Source organism: Lagenorhynchus albirostris, chromosome 11 (genome assembly GCF_949774975.1).
Source record: "Lagenorhynchus albirostris chromosome 11, mLagAlb1.1, whole genome shotgun sequence".
Classification (NCBI taxonomy): Eukaryota; Metazoa; Chordata; class Mammalia; order Artiodactyla; family Delphinidae; genus Lagenorhynchus; species Lagenorhynchus albirostris.
This window is the reverse complement of record NC_083105.1, coordinates 8984249-9000593: the sequence shown is the minus strand read 5'-3', so window position 1 is coordinate 9000593 and position 16345 is coordinate 8984249. Positions and strand designations below refer to the sequence as shown.

The following is a 16345-nucleotide window of genomic DNA, read 5'->3' as shown; positions in this document are numbered from 1 at the left end:
GACTTGATGACCACATGTGAAAGTGCAAGAATTATGGTGATAGCAGTACAGGGGTTGGCGCGACAACCTGTACGGGGAAACCTCACTGTCAAGTTACCTGACCAGAAGCGCTGTCTGGATTCCGCAATATAATCTGAAAGGCGTGCAGCTTTAAGTTCATAAATCCGATCTCGGGTAATAAACGGAGGCCACTTTACTATTTAGAAAGAAAATGTCCTGTAAGGAATAAGTAGGAAGGACTTAAAAATAATGGGTCAACCATTTGTATGCATTTGTGCCCCCAACGTGCTCAATAGCTTGGTCTCCTAAGCATTGCCCTTGCAGGCTGACTTAAACTCTTCATTTCCCTTAACTAAAGCTTCCTTTTTCACATCTTGGGTGATGGTAAATTTTAGCTCAGGCCAATATTGATGTATCACAAATTCTAAACTTGTTAGGTCTTAATTAATGAGATTTTGCTCTATTAATAAATCTTGCAAGTCAACCCTATTTCTTAAGGGCCACAATTTGAGGCAAGACCAAGCAAATTGTTCGACTGAAAGGCGTTTCTTGGTGCCTTTGGTTTGCGTGACGTTGCTGAGTCTGGCTTTTTCAGTGAGGAATTAGGGTTTCTAGTTCCTTGATTAAATTGAATTCTACAAAAAATGATCAGCCTTGATGCCTGCTACAGTCTTCCCCTGCCGTTGAGGCCATGCAGCTTCTCGTGATGGTGATTATTACTGTAATCAGTATTACCTCTTCTGCAGAAATGTAGTATAATGTATTCCAAAGCAGAATCATTTTTATTTATTTATACGGCTGCTTTCTGTCATGGGCACAGATAATTAAGAGCTAATTGTAGTTCTATCACTTAGCAGTTGTTAGGGGTCTGAAATACTAGACTTTAGAGTCTGGAGTCCTGAATTACACCCTTTCTCTGCCCCTCTCGGAACTCGAGACAGTGGTCCAGACACTCTCTCGAGCACCCAGATGACCCACTACAGCCCTGACATCCATCCTCTCAGCACATGGGAGTGAAAGGGTTAATGTTTCTCATTCTGAGTTCTTTGACTAAGAGGTGGTGGATGAATAATTGTTTCACAAGCATATTTCCTCTTCCTCACCCCGATGTGGGGAGTGATGGCTGTGAGTTGAGCCATGTGGTGTTGCCCTGAAGAAAGCATATGTGAGTGACCACAGCCAAAAGGGGAAGAGCAAGCAATGATTGCCAAAGTGTTGGCTACGACCCCCAAGGTGGTTAAGCAGAGGTCACTGCATGGGTTCACCTGGCTATGAGCAGAGACCCACACAAAAGATGAGAAGGAAGATCAGAATTCCTGTCTCCTGGCTTCCCTGGTGGCACAGTGGTTAAGAATCTGCCTGCCAGTGCAGGGGACACAGGTCGAGCCCTGGTCCGGGAAGATCCCACATGCCGCGGAGCAACTAAGCCCGTGCGCCACAACTACTGAGCCTGTGCTCTAGAGCCCGTGAGCCACAACTACTGAGCCCGTGTGCCACAACTACTGAAGCCTGCAGGCTTAGAACCTGTGCTCTGCAACAAGAGAAGCCACGGCAATGAGAAGCCCACACACCGCAACGAAGAGTAGCCCCCGCTCGCTGCAACTAGAGAAAGTCTGCACTCAGCAACAAAAACCCAATGCAGCCAAAAATAAATAAATTAATTAATTAAATAAGTAAATTTTTAAAAAAAGAATTCCTGTCCCCTCTGAACACGGACCACAAAATCCATCCCTAAGAACGAGGTATCTTTACTCTTCAACATGCTTTAAGTTTGTGACCTTTCTTCTGCCGTCAGGCAACTGGTATCATTAACGCCAGTTTATTTTTAGACATAAATGTATATCCATTTGACAAAAAAAAACTTGACATCCCAATAAGAATGACTTGGTGATGGAAAAAGGCTGGAGCTATTAGTAAAGGCCCAGTCCCCTCTTTCCAATGAATAAAATCCAATTTCTCCATCCCTGGTACAAGCATGCTCCATCACTTGTGAGTCCAGCTGGTGTCAAAGGCGCTGATCTAAAAGAAGTTAGCATGAAAAAATAATAATAATAAAAAACAAAAGAAGTTAGCGCGTGTGCATGGTGTGACAGGCCCAGCTCATTAGACTGGAATCAGAGACCCCGGGTCCTTGTCTCAGCTCTGCCACTCACTCACAGTGACCTTGACAAGGCCCCTCCACCTCTTTGAGGCTGAGCACATTTTTTCCCAAAAGCTCAAAATACTTTGTAACCTTATTTATGCAAAACAAGACCAAGAGATACCCATTATGTAGAGAACAAAGCGTGGCAGATTTCTCAGGGTAGTTTATGGGCTTAAAGGAGCTGGTTCAAACTATTTTCTGTTAACAGACAGGTAATGAGGGCTTGAAAAACTCCTCTCCTCTGAATCTTGTCAGAGTCCTTAGCCTGGCAAGTTCTTAGGTGTTGCCATGTTTCAAATAAACATTGTAAAAAAAAAGTCCTTGACCTTGTAGTCTTTAAAGCACTGGGAACATTTTTTTCTTATAAAAGGTCAGTTCCAGTGTCAGAAGAAAGATTACCTTCTCCTCATGTTAAAAAAAAAAAAAAAAAAAATCCCCTCTAGCTCAGCCTGTGTCCGGAGCCGTCCCTCCCACTGATCTCCCCCTGGAGTTTGCCTGGGCCAGCCCACCTGCCCAGGAATGGGCCAGCCACCCATACCTCTGCTCCCTGCCCAAACAGAACTCCAGCATCCCTGGTTACAGTCAGCCCTGGAGGCAAGGACATGGTCACCATGTAATAGACAATTTGGATTTGCCTTGATCCCTAGGCATGAGGGTGATGTTCAGCACTTCAAAGTCATGAAGGACAACAAGGGTAATTACTTCCTGTGGACAGAGAAGTTTCCATCCCTCAACAAGCTGGTGGACTACTACAGGACGACTTCCATCTCCAAACAGAAGCAGATCTTTCTGAGGGATAGGACCCGGGAGGAACAGGTATGCTGCATGTCCCCATTGGCCTCAGTCCAGAGATTCTGGGCAGCTCGGGTCCTACACGAACCACCAAGACCATGCATCTGATGGGGAGGTCCCATGCATCTGATGGGGAGGTCTCAGTTTAAATCCTAGCTTAGCACTTCCTAGGTATGTGACTTTGGAAAGTTCTCTAATCTTCAGTTTCTTCATCCATTAAAATTGAGATAATAGTGACAGCTACCTCATAGGATGGTGTGAAGGTTAGAGAAGATCACGTAGCCCCACTCCTTGCATCATTCCTAATCACGCCACAGGCACTCGGTACACATGGGCTCTTATTACGCTCTTATTTTGTTATTCACAGCTGTTACTATGTCACAGTTTTCAGCCTAGCTCAGGAGCCGCCCAAGGATGAAGGTGCGGGGAGGATGGGGTGCACTATACATGGGGATATTAGAGCCTAGAGTCCAGGACTAATACAGCAGGTAGAGCTTTGTGGCCGAATTTGGGGATGGGGGAGGGTAGAAGCAGGGGGCACTGGAGGAGAAAACTGGAGGTGGGATTCTTGCTCTTGGAACAGTTTGGGATATGAAGTATTGTTTTAAAGAAGATGCATCCGACAGACCTGGCTTTCTTTAAAACCTGATTTCATTGCAAGAGAAGAAAACTTTCTGAGTATCGGTTTTTCTCATCCATAGAATGGAGAGACTATAATGCCTCCATCATTGGGCTGTTGTGAGGATAAATGAGACATCATTACAGGCCTTGCCACAGGGTCTGGTCCATAGTCGGCACTAAGGAAATGTTAACTAACCTCCATAAGTAAATTCACACACACACAACCTATGCAATATGTTTCAAAGGAAATAACATGGTTATAGGAGATGGGTATTACAGGAACAAGCATTGACTAGAAGAGTTGAAATCCCAGCGACAGGTTATTTGAAAAGACATTGAGACTTTCAAAGCAACATGTGCTTCAGGGAAGTAAAGAAAACCATCCCTTGCAAGTAATGGGTTGATTTTAAGCCTGAGAAGTTACAATCAAAGGAGGAAAGAGTGTTCCCAAATGCAGAGAGAAATTTAGAAAGATAAGCAAAGGTTAAACCCCCACCTTGTAAATTCTTTTAACCAGGAAATGGACAGAGGTATTCATTTATTAGGATGTGCACACACAGGTGAAAGAGGAAATATAAAAATGCATTAAACTGGATTTAATGAGCTCATTTTGCAAAGTGCTTAGCGCAGTGCCTGGCATATACTAAGCCAAGGGCCCTGTGTAATTGTTTGTTAGATAAAAATAACAAGGAATTGTCTCTGAGTCACGAGGTTGTGGTAGCATTCAGGAGAAAGATCTTGTTTCTTCCCAACGTGCCCAGCAGCAGGCCTGGTTTCCATGGTGCTGCAAGAGCGTTGCTGTTTGGGTCTCCATCATCAAGGCTATAAATGACAGTTCAAAATCATGCAAAGTCAATAGCAGAGCTTATCTGGAGGGTAGGATGTCCAGCAGTGTGGCAACATGCGATAAGGAGGGGTGGCACTGTGTCAGTAAAATGGAACATTTAAGCATGATTACACGGAAAAAAACAAGCCCACTAGGAAGGGGCTAGTTGGGTACCACGTGGAAAGTCTGTGAACCGGAGACCCAAACTCCCCAAACTGGGAGAATCTGAGAATGCAGCGGCCGCTTTGAAAACGTAATGGTCTGAACCATTGATTCTCCTTAAGCTGCCCTCACCCCATCAGCTGTTTCTTGGAGCTGGCATGAGCTAAGTCTGGGAACAGCTGCCAGAAGAGTGGGGTAGGACCAGGAGATGGGTGAGGAGGATGGACCTGCATCATCTCTGTTCTCTCCCAGGGTCAGCGGGGCAACAGCCTGGACCGGAGGTCCCAGGGAGGCCCACCCCTGAGTGGGACTGTGGGGGAAGAAATCCGGCCTTCGATGAACCGGAAGCTGTCGGATCACCCCCCGCCCCCTCCCTCGCAGTATCCCCCCGCACCACTGCCACCACAGCAGCGGTATCTGCAGCAGCAGCAGCAGCCTTTTCATCAGGTATCTGGAAAGAATGAAGTGGGGCACAGTGAGCTGGGGAGAAGGATCTGCTCTCCCCCCCAGGCTTCAGTCACCTTGTCCCCACTGCCACTCAGTGTATGAAAACTCCCCACGGTGCTGGAAACAACCAAAGCAAATAAATGCTGGGGACCTGTTTTGGGTCCAGAACTGTCGGCTGGGGAGGAACGTCCCAGTCCAGGCCAGGCCCCATCAGCTCTCACTGGGCCCATATAGAAGATCCTGGGTCCCCAGATGGCAGAAATATGGAAACCGCTCTTGGTGAAGAAGTCTCTGTGAATTAAATGGCTCCCTGCTTGAAAACACACACACACTCTCTCTCTCACCCTGAGGACACAGTGAACAATTGTTTCATTTTCCTATCAGCACAATTCCAAATCTTTTCATGCCCTTTAACCCATCTGGCTGTCAAGATCTACAAGAAAAACTGATTAACACCAGAAATGGATCCTTGCTTATTTATTTATTTATCCCCCGCCTTGTTCCAGATAGGATTTTACGTGGCTTGCCCAGAGTGACAATACAGCCAGATAGCATCATCCCTGAATTCCGCAGCAGGGCATACAAAGTCCTCTGTGAGCTGCCCCTATCTGTCTCCCCAGCACCATCCCCTGCTACCGCGCCACGTGAACATACCTCTGGCAACGCTGCACTACCTTTAGTTACCAGAATTTTTCACTGCGTTTTCTCTCATGGCTTTGAGGCTTTTTATATGCTGTCCCCCCTGCCTGAAATGCCCTCTCTTAGTCAGTTCTACTCCTCTTTAAGCTGGAGTTCAAGCATCATCTGCTCCCTGATCACCCAGGCCAAGTTATTCAGTCTTCTCTATGCTCACTCATCACTTAAATGTGTATGGTTCCCCCTCTAAACCGATGTTCCATGAAGACAGGGGCCTCCTCTTTCCAGCTATATATCCTCATGCTTAAGACAGTACTAGATGAAAGCTGGCATCATCTTCACAATGTAACGTCTGCACTGGCTGTGTCCATGTCATCAGAGCAAGGTGCTGGGGGAGCCTGTGAGGGATGCTTCCGGCGATGTGGTGATGGCTGTTTTGTCACATCTGTTTCTAGGAACGCCGTGGAGGCAGCCTGGACATAAACGACGGGCACTGTGGCATGGGCAACAGCAGCGAAATGAATGCCGCCCTCATGCAACGGAGACACACAGACCCCGTGCAACTCCAAGCAGCCGGGGTATGTGAACTTCCCTCTCTGGGCTCAGGGGAGGAGGCCAAGGGGCCAAGTAGAGAAACGGTTGGTCCTCCACAGGAGACCGGGAGAGACCAGTTTCTCTCCACGAGAGACTGTGTGTCAAACTGCACACAGAGGTGGTGGGAACCCAGTGAGTGATGGTGGGGCAGGAGTTCCCCGTAGAGCTGATCCCAGCTGGCGCCATCCAGCCTGCTGTTCTCAGTTTGGCTGTCGGGCCTTGCCCGACCCTCATATTTCCTGACTGCAATTCTAGCAGAGGGAGATCCGTTGCGCTGGCATCGAGGGCTGTTATTCTGGGCACACTGCGTTCTGTTTGTCACTCGAAGAAAATAAAAAGAACACCTATTCATGTAGAGAGAGTAGTTCTCAAGGATCCTCTTGGAGCCTTGGAGAATAACATCTCAGTTGCTCAGAGCTGTGCATCCGGGTCTGCTTTCAGTTGCAGTGGGGTTTGAAATGTCTCTGGAGAGCCATCTGTCAGCCTTCAGGGCAGGCAGCTCACAGAGAGCTTTGTCTTGGTACCAGGGCCCGCAGATCCTCCGCCGTGTGCCCGTGGCTTAGAAAGCAGCTCGGCCGGCCCCAGCTCAGCAGGACCTCTCTGTGTTTTCCCCCAGCAGCGAGTGCGGTGGGCCCGGGCGCTGTACGACTTCGAGGCTCTCGAAGATGATGAGCTGGGATTCCACTGCGGAGAGGTGGTTGAGGTCCTGGACAGCTCCAACCCATCCTGGTGGACTGGCCGCCTGCACAACAAGCTGGGCCTCTTCCCTGCCAACTACGTGGCACCCATGACCCGGTGAGGCCCTTCTGGAGGGCTCGGAAGCTTTGGTCTGAAGCTGCCTGCAAGTGATGGAACAAGGAAGAAACTCTGGAAGTACACACACATATATATACGCGTGTATATATACATATGCACACACGTATATATGCCTACATATCTACACATTTATAATAGTAATTTATTGGCAAGTTCGTTGGTTACTTAGTTGATATGAAAGGAGCTCAGGTGGAGAATTCTATTCATACTTATCTTTCTGCTCCCCTCAGCGGGTGTGCAGAAGGCAGGGGTGGCGCTGGGAAGTGGGAGGCAGGGAAATGACACCGACATGCCTCCTGCCCTTAGGCCGGCACTGCTCCCTCCTCGTCTTGGGAATTCTGACTGAGAGGACCTAAGCGGGATCCACACCTGGTGCTGGACGCAGAAAAGCAGGGTGGGGTTGGACTTGGCGGGGCATGTCCTCCTTTACCTGCATGTCCTCCTTTACCTGCATGTCTGGCTCCCCGCCCCCTCCGAGGGTGTGTGGGGCTGCTGCCCCCCTCTCCCCACGGGGTGGGCACTGCTGGGTGGAGGACGAATGCGCCGCTCTGAGCTGGGAGCGGGAGGGGATGGGAGGGGAGGGCTGGAGCAGGGGGCGTCCCGGGGCCTGGGCAAGACTAGTCCCCTGGCAGATGCTCACCTGAGACCTTCCTCTCCCTCAAGCGAACGTTCCCCAATGAATTCTCTTCCATGTGGCTGCGGTGGAGAAATGGAGGCCCTGTGAGAACCGAGCACTGGGAAACGGAGGGGTTTTTCACAAATCCCCCACTGGCTTACTCGGGTGTAACATCTGTTTCCCCAGCAACCAAGAAAGCAGCATCCTAGACTCTGTAAAGCGCCTGGAGAAGCCCCGGCTGAGAATGGCAGATTTCAGAGCCACTGTTTTATGGTTACAGGGGTGTCTCTCCAGGGCTCTATTTGTTTTCCCTCTTGGTTTCCTGTGTTTTGAAGATGCTTTGCCTAGCAACACAGAGAGAAGCCCACTCCTCAAGAGCACTGTTTAGCGACTGGTTGATTGACTGATTGGCCATGACCCTGGGTGGCAGCTGGCTTGGAGAGAGCTTCCTGTTCCCTCCGACTGTTGGGCCACCGCTGGTGCCTCCCCGCCCCACAAGCTGCACCTGGGAAGGAACCCCACGGCCACTGTCTCTCCTTCACCTCAAAATAGACTCGCGTCTCCCAGGGCTCAGCCTGGGCGCGGGAAGCACAGATCAGCCTGGCTGGGGAGCAGGGACACTGGAGAAGGAAGCTCAGTGTCCTAGGGGAGCCAGAACAAACGTGTCCGCCCCGAGGGCGTCTAGGAGGGGTGGTGGGCGGGTATACGGAGACCAGAAGGAAAGGGCTCAGGCGGAAGTGCTGGTGAAGGAGCTCCGGGGTGGGTGGGGACCTGTTGCTTCCTCTTCTTCCCAGCCCTTCCTGCTCTGAGGAGGGACGGGGCAGCCATCACCCAAGGTGACGTAGGAAGAAAGGGCTTCTGACTCAGAAGTAACTGTCAGTGTAACGTAGGCTATGGCCTGTTGGCTCTGAAATCTGCCATTCTCTGATCTCCATGTCGCCTTTAGAGAAAAAGAGAAAAAGAAAAGACTCTGTGGTGGGTCTTGGGAGGGAAGAGAAAATAGCCTGAGAGGCAGGGGGAGTCCAGCGAGTGAGGAGGGGTCTCTGGAAGTGAAAGCGCAGGAGGTAGAAGGGAACGGAGACATTTCAAAAGATCCAGGAGCAGCGTGAGAGGCTGAAGGGAGGAAGAGGGACAGGAGGTGAAGTGGGACAGGTGAGGAAGACACTGGAGTGACACGTTGGGGGCAGATGAGGCACGGGCAGGAGGGACAGAGGCTGGTGGGCAGGACGAACCTGGACAGAGGAGACACTGCAGGAACCAAGGCAAAAGAACAAAGGCCAAGGAGCCCGGATAAGCTGTTTCGGTGCTGGGTGATGTGAACAGGTTACAGTAAATAAAAGCCAAAGTAATGTTTGATTTTACAGTATTTACAAACCGTATGCTTTCAGCGGTCCACGAACTTGGTCCATTTGTCTGATTCTGTGGGAGGACCAGCCCCAGGGAAGACAGAGGGAAACGACTGGCCTCTGGCCTGGGTTTTGTGCCTTGAAACACTCCTCAAGAAAGCAGTAATAAAACAAGTGCCTTTGTTCTGCTGGGCTGGGTCTGGGTCTGTGTCACACGCCTCTCTGGAGGAGGGTGGGGGTCACTGGCCTGGAGAAGCTGACCACGCAGTGTGGGCAAAGCTCGCAGAGCCCCTGGATCTGGACTTTCTGTTCCACCAGAGCTTTTAATTGAGGTGCTCAAACAGCCTCGTCCCTGCTCATCTGGAGGCTCAATCCAGAAGGAACTGAGAGTCATCCTAACCACCCGCAGTGAACAAGGGCCCTCGGGGACCAGACTAAGAGGACAAGGACCGCGCTGTCCACACTGTCGGGGCAGGGGAGGCTGACCCTCCTTGGCCTCTGGTGCTGCCCAGGGGAAGTTGCCCTCCACCCAAGGGGATTTCAGCACCAGGGGCGGGTCCCCCCAGGGCCTCTCACAACCACACAACCAGGAAACAACACATGGTCTCTGAATTCGGTTGAATGAATCACTCTGCGTGACTTGGGGGCCACCTGGAACTTCCAGAGAAAATCTGGTTCCTGTTGGACCATTTCGGTCTCCCTAACCGCTTGCTGAGGCTCGCAGCATTTCAAATATCTTGTACCTGCCACCGCCCACCCACTTTTAGATGGCCCTAGGGTGACCTGAGGCAGCGCTTTTCTCAGAATGAACCTGTCTGTGAATTGCCTGGGGAGTGTGTTCAAATGCGGAGTCTGGTTCAGTCCTGCAAGTCTGTCAAGCTCTGAGGCGTTGTCGCTGGGTCCACAGACCACACTTGAGTAGCAAGTGCAAAGAACTTAGCAGTGAGCTGTCTACGAAAATCTAATTGAATCTCTCTTCTAGGGGTATTTAGGCGTTTTTCTCTGTTGCTAACAAGTAAGTCACTTTGGCCGTGGGATAGACAGGCATGATTCAGAGCTGTCATAACATCATTTGCGTCTGGCAGCCCAGACTTCTTATTTTAGCATCTTCATCTCCATCTCAAATCAAGAAACTTTAGGGCAAGAGGCATTCGGATGAATACAGACAGGGATTTCCTAACAGTAATTATTGTAAACACGAGCAGAGGTTACAGAAGTGGTGAAAGCTTTCTCAGGAAACCCTTAAACTCCCATCAGCTGTGATCCTGCTTGGAGGCTATGGGGGGGGGAATAGCCCTGTGATGTCATCAGATCTCGGGTAACGTAAAGCAAAACAGGCCACGTGTGGGACAGACTGGCGTGCTCAAAATATTTGCTGTTTGCTTTGTCTAAAGTTGGCCTGTCTATACCAAGGCAAGAACCTAAGAAAAGCCGGTCATCTCAATTCTTCTCTTAAATACTCCTTAGACTCCTCCATTTCTTTCTATAACCACAGCCATGCCACCATCATCTCTCCCTTAGCAGCTGAATTCCCCTCCACCCTTTCCTCCCTGCACGCCCTCTTGTCCCCAATCCATTATCCACACATTCTCCAATGTGAATCTGAAGGCACCACTCCCCTGCCCACTGCACTTAGGTTTAAATCCAAAGTCCTAATGTGGCCCTGTGAGGTGTGGCCCCTCCCTCCCTCCCCAGCCTCCTCTGCTTCCTCTCTCCTCCTTGCTATCATGCCCCTGACCCACTGGCCTTCTTTCAGTCTCCAGATGACAAAGGATTTGTCCCCATACCTTTCACACCTGCTGTTCCCTCTACCTGGAATGCACATCCCTGCTGTTCACCTGGCTCACTCCTAAACATCTCCAGGTCTTGGTTTAAATATCACTTTCTCAGATTGTCCTTTCCTGACCTCTAATCTAAAATAATCCTTCCCAGGATTTCCCTGGTGGTCCAGTGGTTAGGACTCTGTGCTTTCACTGCCGAGGGCCTGGGTTCAGTCCCTGGTCGGGCAACTAAGATCCCCCAAACCACGTGCTGCAGCCAAAAAATAATAATACTAATCCTTCCCGTTAGACTATCTCGCGGTTCCCAGTACTTCTCCTGAATAGCACATCTACAGATGATGGTGCCGGACTGATTACTATGACTATTAGATGGTAAGCCCCCTGGGGACAGCATTGTCTCTGTTTTGTAAACCATTGTACACCCAGCATCTAGCATGATTCATGGCACACCCAGGTTTGATAAATATTTGTTTAATGAATGAACAAGTGAGAACTGCCTCATCTTACTTATCGTTCATTCTGTAACCCAAATGTCCCAGGCCTGACAGACCCATAGGTACAAACAAGGTGATATTAACATTGATGCCCAAGTTATAGTAGCTCTTAGCCATCTGCCCTCAAAACCTCCAGTTACTTCTGGAAGCCCAAGAGACAGAGGCTGGTGTCTCTCATGTGTTTAAGCACCAGTCTGCTTGTGTCTCCTTCTCTGGCCATGTTCCATTGCCCAGGACACCCCCTGCTGACAACGTCTCCCCTGATGCTGCAGATGCCCTGCGCCTTGCATCTGTCTGCCGGTGAAATGGGCCAATCCTTCAGGAAACCGAATCTGCTCCACAGTCCTTGTGGCAAGCGGTGTGGGGGGAGAATAGCCTGTGCCCAACTCTGAGTAGCTCTTGTCCCTGGGCCCCAGAGAGACACTGCTTGGGTCCAGGGTCCCTCACAGCTTGTTCCCTTCTCACCGGAGCCCTCTCTGCATCAGACGGGATAGGGATGCCACCTGCCCCGTCATCTCTCTTTTCTGTCTCTCTCCCTATTGCCCCTTTTTCTTTCAGCTGAAAAGAATGCCCCTGTACCTCTTCAATTGTGCAATAGGGTCCCAGGGGATGTGCACCCAAGTTGTACAGTCTGGGCTTGGTTATAATTCATTCATTAAATCAACAAATACTTACAAAGCACGCCTAGGGGCCACACACAGTCAGCCATTGGGTCCTTTCCATCTGTCGGACGCTGCCCTGTCTCTGCACCTGTGCCACAGTCATTGTCTCATTTAAAACTTCCCTCTCTTCCCTCCCAGGTGATTGCCATGGTCTCAGAACTGGCCTCCCTGCCTCCTGGCTGGTCCCTTCAATCCAGACTGCCAAAGAGAGCTTATTAATATGCAAAGCTGATGACATCAGGCTTCTGTTAAAGCCTTCAGGGCCTCCCCATGGCTTTCAGGCTAGAGTTTAACCTCCTTAGCTTCACACTAAAGACATTTTGTGATCTGACTGCTGCCTGTTTGTTCAGCCGAAATTTCCATCTCTCCCCAGAATGAGTCACGTTGTCTCAGACCTCTGAGTCTTCCCACCCTGTTCCTTCTGCCTGGAGTGTCTTTCTCCCAGTTTTTGGTCTAGACCAGTGCTGTCCAATAGGACTTTCTGCAATGATGATGGAAAAGTCTCTGTTTGCTCTGTCCAACGTGGTGGCCTCTGGCCACACGTGCAGTGTGTCTAGTGCAGGTGAGTTACATAGCCAGAAGTGGCTCCCTTATTGGGCAGTATGGATGCAGACAACTGCTAATCCCTTTACAGTACTTAGCTCAGGGCTCCAGTTCTGTGCCGGGAAGCCACGCCAAATTCATGGCTGATGCAGATGCCCCTCCTCTGTGTCCTGTAGCATCCTTGTTCTGTTTCTACGCCCATACTCAGAACTTCTCTATAGTCAGTGATGCATCAACCTGCCTCCCCCACTGGACTGAACATTTCTGAGGGCAAGGGCAAACAGTTCACCCAGTGAATGGTTGGTACATGAATGCATAAGTGCACTGGTAAAGATTTAACTAGCTCAGAGGAACAGCCCTGATTTGTTGTATTTGCCAATTCTGTGATGTAAGTATTCCTATTATGTGTCCAGAGAATAAGACAAGGCACAGAAAGAGAGAAAATATTTGCAAAAGTCATATCTGATAGATCTGTTATTTAAGACTGTTATCCAAAATAAACAAAGAATTCTTAAACTCCAACAATAAGAAAATGAACAACCCAATTCAAAAATGGGCAAAAGACTTGAACAGACACCTCACTGAAGAAGATAATGAGATCACAAGCAAGCAAATGAACAGATGGTCAACATCATATATGATTAGGGAAATGCAAATTAAAACAATGAGATACCACTACACACCTCTTAGAACATCCAAGATCCTAAACACCGACAGCACCAAATACTGGCAAGGATGTGGAGCCACACGAACTCTCGCTCACTGCTGGTGTGAATGACATCAAATGGTACGGCCACTTTGAAAGACAGCTTGGCAGTTCCTTAAAACCTCGTCTTAACACGTGATCCAGCAGTCATGCTCCTTGGCATTTACCCAAAGGGCTGAATACTTATGTCCACACAAAAACCTGCACGTGAACGTTTACGGCAACTTTACTCATAATTGCCAACCCTTGAAAGCAACCAAGATGTGCTTCAGTAAGTGAATGGATAAATAAACTGCAGGACACCCAGACAATGAGATATTATTCAGCGCTAAAAATAAATGAGCTATCAAGCCATGAAAAGACATGAAGGAAACTTAAATGCGTATTACTAAGTGAAAGAAACCACTCCGAAAAGGCTACATACTGTATGATTCCAACTATATGACATTCCAGAAAAGGCAAAACTATGGAGACAGTGAAAAGATCAAAGGTTACCAAGGGTGACTGGGGAGAAGAATAGGTGAAACAGGGGATTTTTAGAGCTTCGCAGTGAAACTAATCTCTGTGATTTTATAATGGTGGCCACATGTCATTATACGTTTGTCAAAACCCACAACAAGAGTGAACCCTGACATAAACTATGGACTTCGGGTGATAGTGATGTATCAATATAGGTTCATCAGCTGGGACAAATGGACCACTGTGGTGGGGGTCATTGAAAATGGGGGAGGCTATGCATGTGTGGGGGTGGGGAGGATAAGAAAAATCTCTATCTTCTGCTCTAAAATCTACTCTTTAAACTGCTCAGAAATCAAGTCTATTTTTAAAAAAACCCCACCATGGCTGACTTCAAGCTACCAACATGACATCACTGAACTCAGAGTGGGGAAGAGATGTGCAGGACTGGCTCTCACAAAGCCAATGCAGTGGTGGTAGGAGCCTGCTCCAGCACACCACTGCATGAATAAAGGAAAGAATGAATGAAATATAAGAGATGCCTTGAGCCTCTTTAAGGAGAAGCTTATTCAGACCTGCAAGAAGCTGGGCATGCAGCTGCAGGTCTGATTTCAGTTCTAAACCATCAGATAAAGGACTGAGGTGTCATGTCTTTTGACTTATTCAGGTAGAGAGACTTTTGTTTCCTTTGGGTCCTTTACCTTCAATACCAAGCCTTGTCCAGGCAACTACTGAGCGCCCAACTCAGATTAGAGGAAAGTGGGTGAGTCTGAGGGTAGGAAGCAAGGGTATCATTTAGGAGGGTTCGCCTGCAAGAACATGGAATCCTGGGCTTCCCTGGTGGCGCAGTGGTTGAGAGTCCCCCTGCCGATGCAGGGGACATGGGTTCATGCCCCGGTCCGGGAGGATCCCACATGCCTCGGAGCGGCTGGGCCCATGAGCCGTGGCCGCTGAGCCTGTGCGTCCGGAGCCTGTGCTCTGCAACGGGAGAGGCCACAACAGTGAGGGGCCCGCGTACCGCAAAAAAAAAAAAAACAAAAAACATGGAATCCTGACCAGAAGTATCCTAAACAGCCAGGGATTTGTGGTGTCCCACATAAGATGTCCAGAAGAAGGGCAGTTCCTAGCTTGCTGAATTCAATGGTCAATGATGCCATCCTCTGAGTGGTGTCTCTCCTCAGCGGCCATCGCAGTTCCAGGCATAACACGCAGGCTGACAACGTCCAGTGAAGAAGAGGCACATTCCCTCCCAATTTTAGTTAGTGAGAAAAACCTCTCCCAGAAGCCCTTCAGCTGCCATTCCTTCAGATCCCAGCGGCAATGACTAGATCACATGCCATACTTAAACCAACCGCTTCCAAGGGATGAGACCACCGTGACCGGCTTAGGCCAATGAGTGGGACCCTACAGGAGGCAGCACCTGGGAACCCAGGCAGGACTCTGCCCGCGTGGAAGAAGCAGGTAGGGGTAGGGTGGCAGTGGGCAGTGGCTGTCAAGACCCAATCTACAGGGAATATTAGAAGAAGATTCACCTATTTTATGACCAGGCCATTCCATAAGAATTCTTGAGATATTAAGGAATAAGAAGGCAGTGGAGGGAACACAGCTCCCCGGATTCCCTCTCAGGTTGAAATACCTACATGGACACAGCCCTCCTCTATGGATTCCCACGTGCAGATTAAGCCAACACGTCAATGGGGACAGGTTCCGTGCTGTTCAGAGAAACCAGAACTGTGCATAGTAAGGCCCTGCGTCTGCTGTGGGGACAGAGGCCCCAGCCAGCCCAGGTCTGAGCCATACTCCCAGCAACTCTCTGGTCCTGGTGTGAGACTCCCCCTTGCAGGTGCTTCCAGGTATGGCTCTAGCCAGGGTCATCTTGGCCACGGTCTGATGTGGGTGACCCCGTTTTGACAGGTCTGAATTCCCCAGGGTGAGCAGCGCATGGTGCCTCACTCCAGCTCTGACCTGGTTATGGGGAATTGCTAGGTAACTGCTATGCGGCCTCTGCTTCCCACGCCGAGGAGGCCTGTTTACCATGGCAAGTCCAGATGAGTTGGGGAGTGCAAAGGAAAGGGAGCCCTGGCCGGGGGTCTGCAGCCTGGACTCTTCCCTCACTCTCTCTGGACCACTGGGCCTTGGGGAAGTCTATTCACCCCTCTGGGCCTCAATTTCCTTGTCAGTCAAATGAAAGAGAGGCTGGGTCTCTTTTCTCTCTAAACCGCTGACACATGCAGGCAGCATAAACTAAATAAACACTGATCATCAGATTCCTCTCAGGTAGGAATGACTCAACACGAATGCAGAAAAGGAATGGGTTGAGTTATTTGCATTTAAAATAAAATAGAGAAACCAGCAAACCTGTGTCTCCATTAGGACACATAAAAGTTACAGAGAATCTGGAACTTCCTTGGCGGTCCAGTGGTTAAGACTCCATGCTTCCACTGCAGGGGCCTCAGGTTGGATCCCTGGTCAGGGAACTAGGATCCCACATGCTGCACGGTGAGGCCAAAAATAATAATAATAATAAATTTTAAAATAAATAAAAGCAGAAGTTACAGAGAGAGCTTCCCTGGTGGCGCAGTGGTTAAGAATCCGCCTGCCAATGCAGGGAACACGGGTTCTAGCCCTGGTCCAGGAAGACCCCACGTGCCACGAAGCAGTTAAGCCCACGCACCGCAACTACTGAGCCTGTGCCCTAGAGCCT

At 49.5% G+C, this 16345-nt stretch overlaps 1 protein-coding gene across 2 annotated transcripts in view; it reads left to right on the top strand.

The window, feature by feature from the left end:
- Positions 1-7604, top strand: part of GRAP2 (GRB2 related adaptor protein 2) — a 61011-nt gene extending 53407 nt beyond the window's left edge. The window contains exons 5-8 of one of the 2 annotated variants that reach the window (XM_060165021.1): positions 2791-2959; positions 4797-4991; positions 6083-6205; positions 6841-7604. In XM_060165021.1, the coding sequence (XP_060021004.1) occupies positions 2791-2959; positions 4797-4991; positions 6083-6205; positions 6841-7020 (667 nt within the window). In that variant the 3' untranslated portion in view covers positions 7021-7604. The remainder of the gene's footprint in view (positions 1-2790; positions 2960-4796; positions 4992-6082; positions 6206-6840) is intronic. The other variant, XM_060165022.1, reaches the window with a different exon arrangement.
- Positions 7605-16345: the final 8741 nt, after the last annotated feature.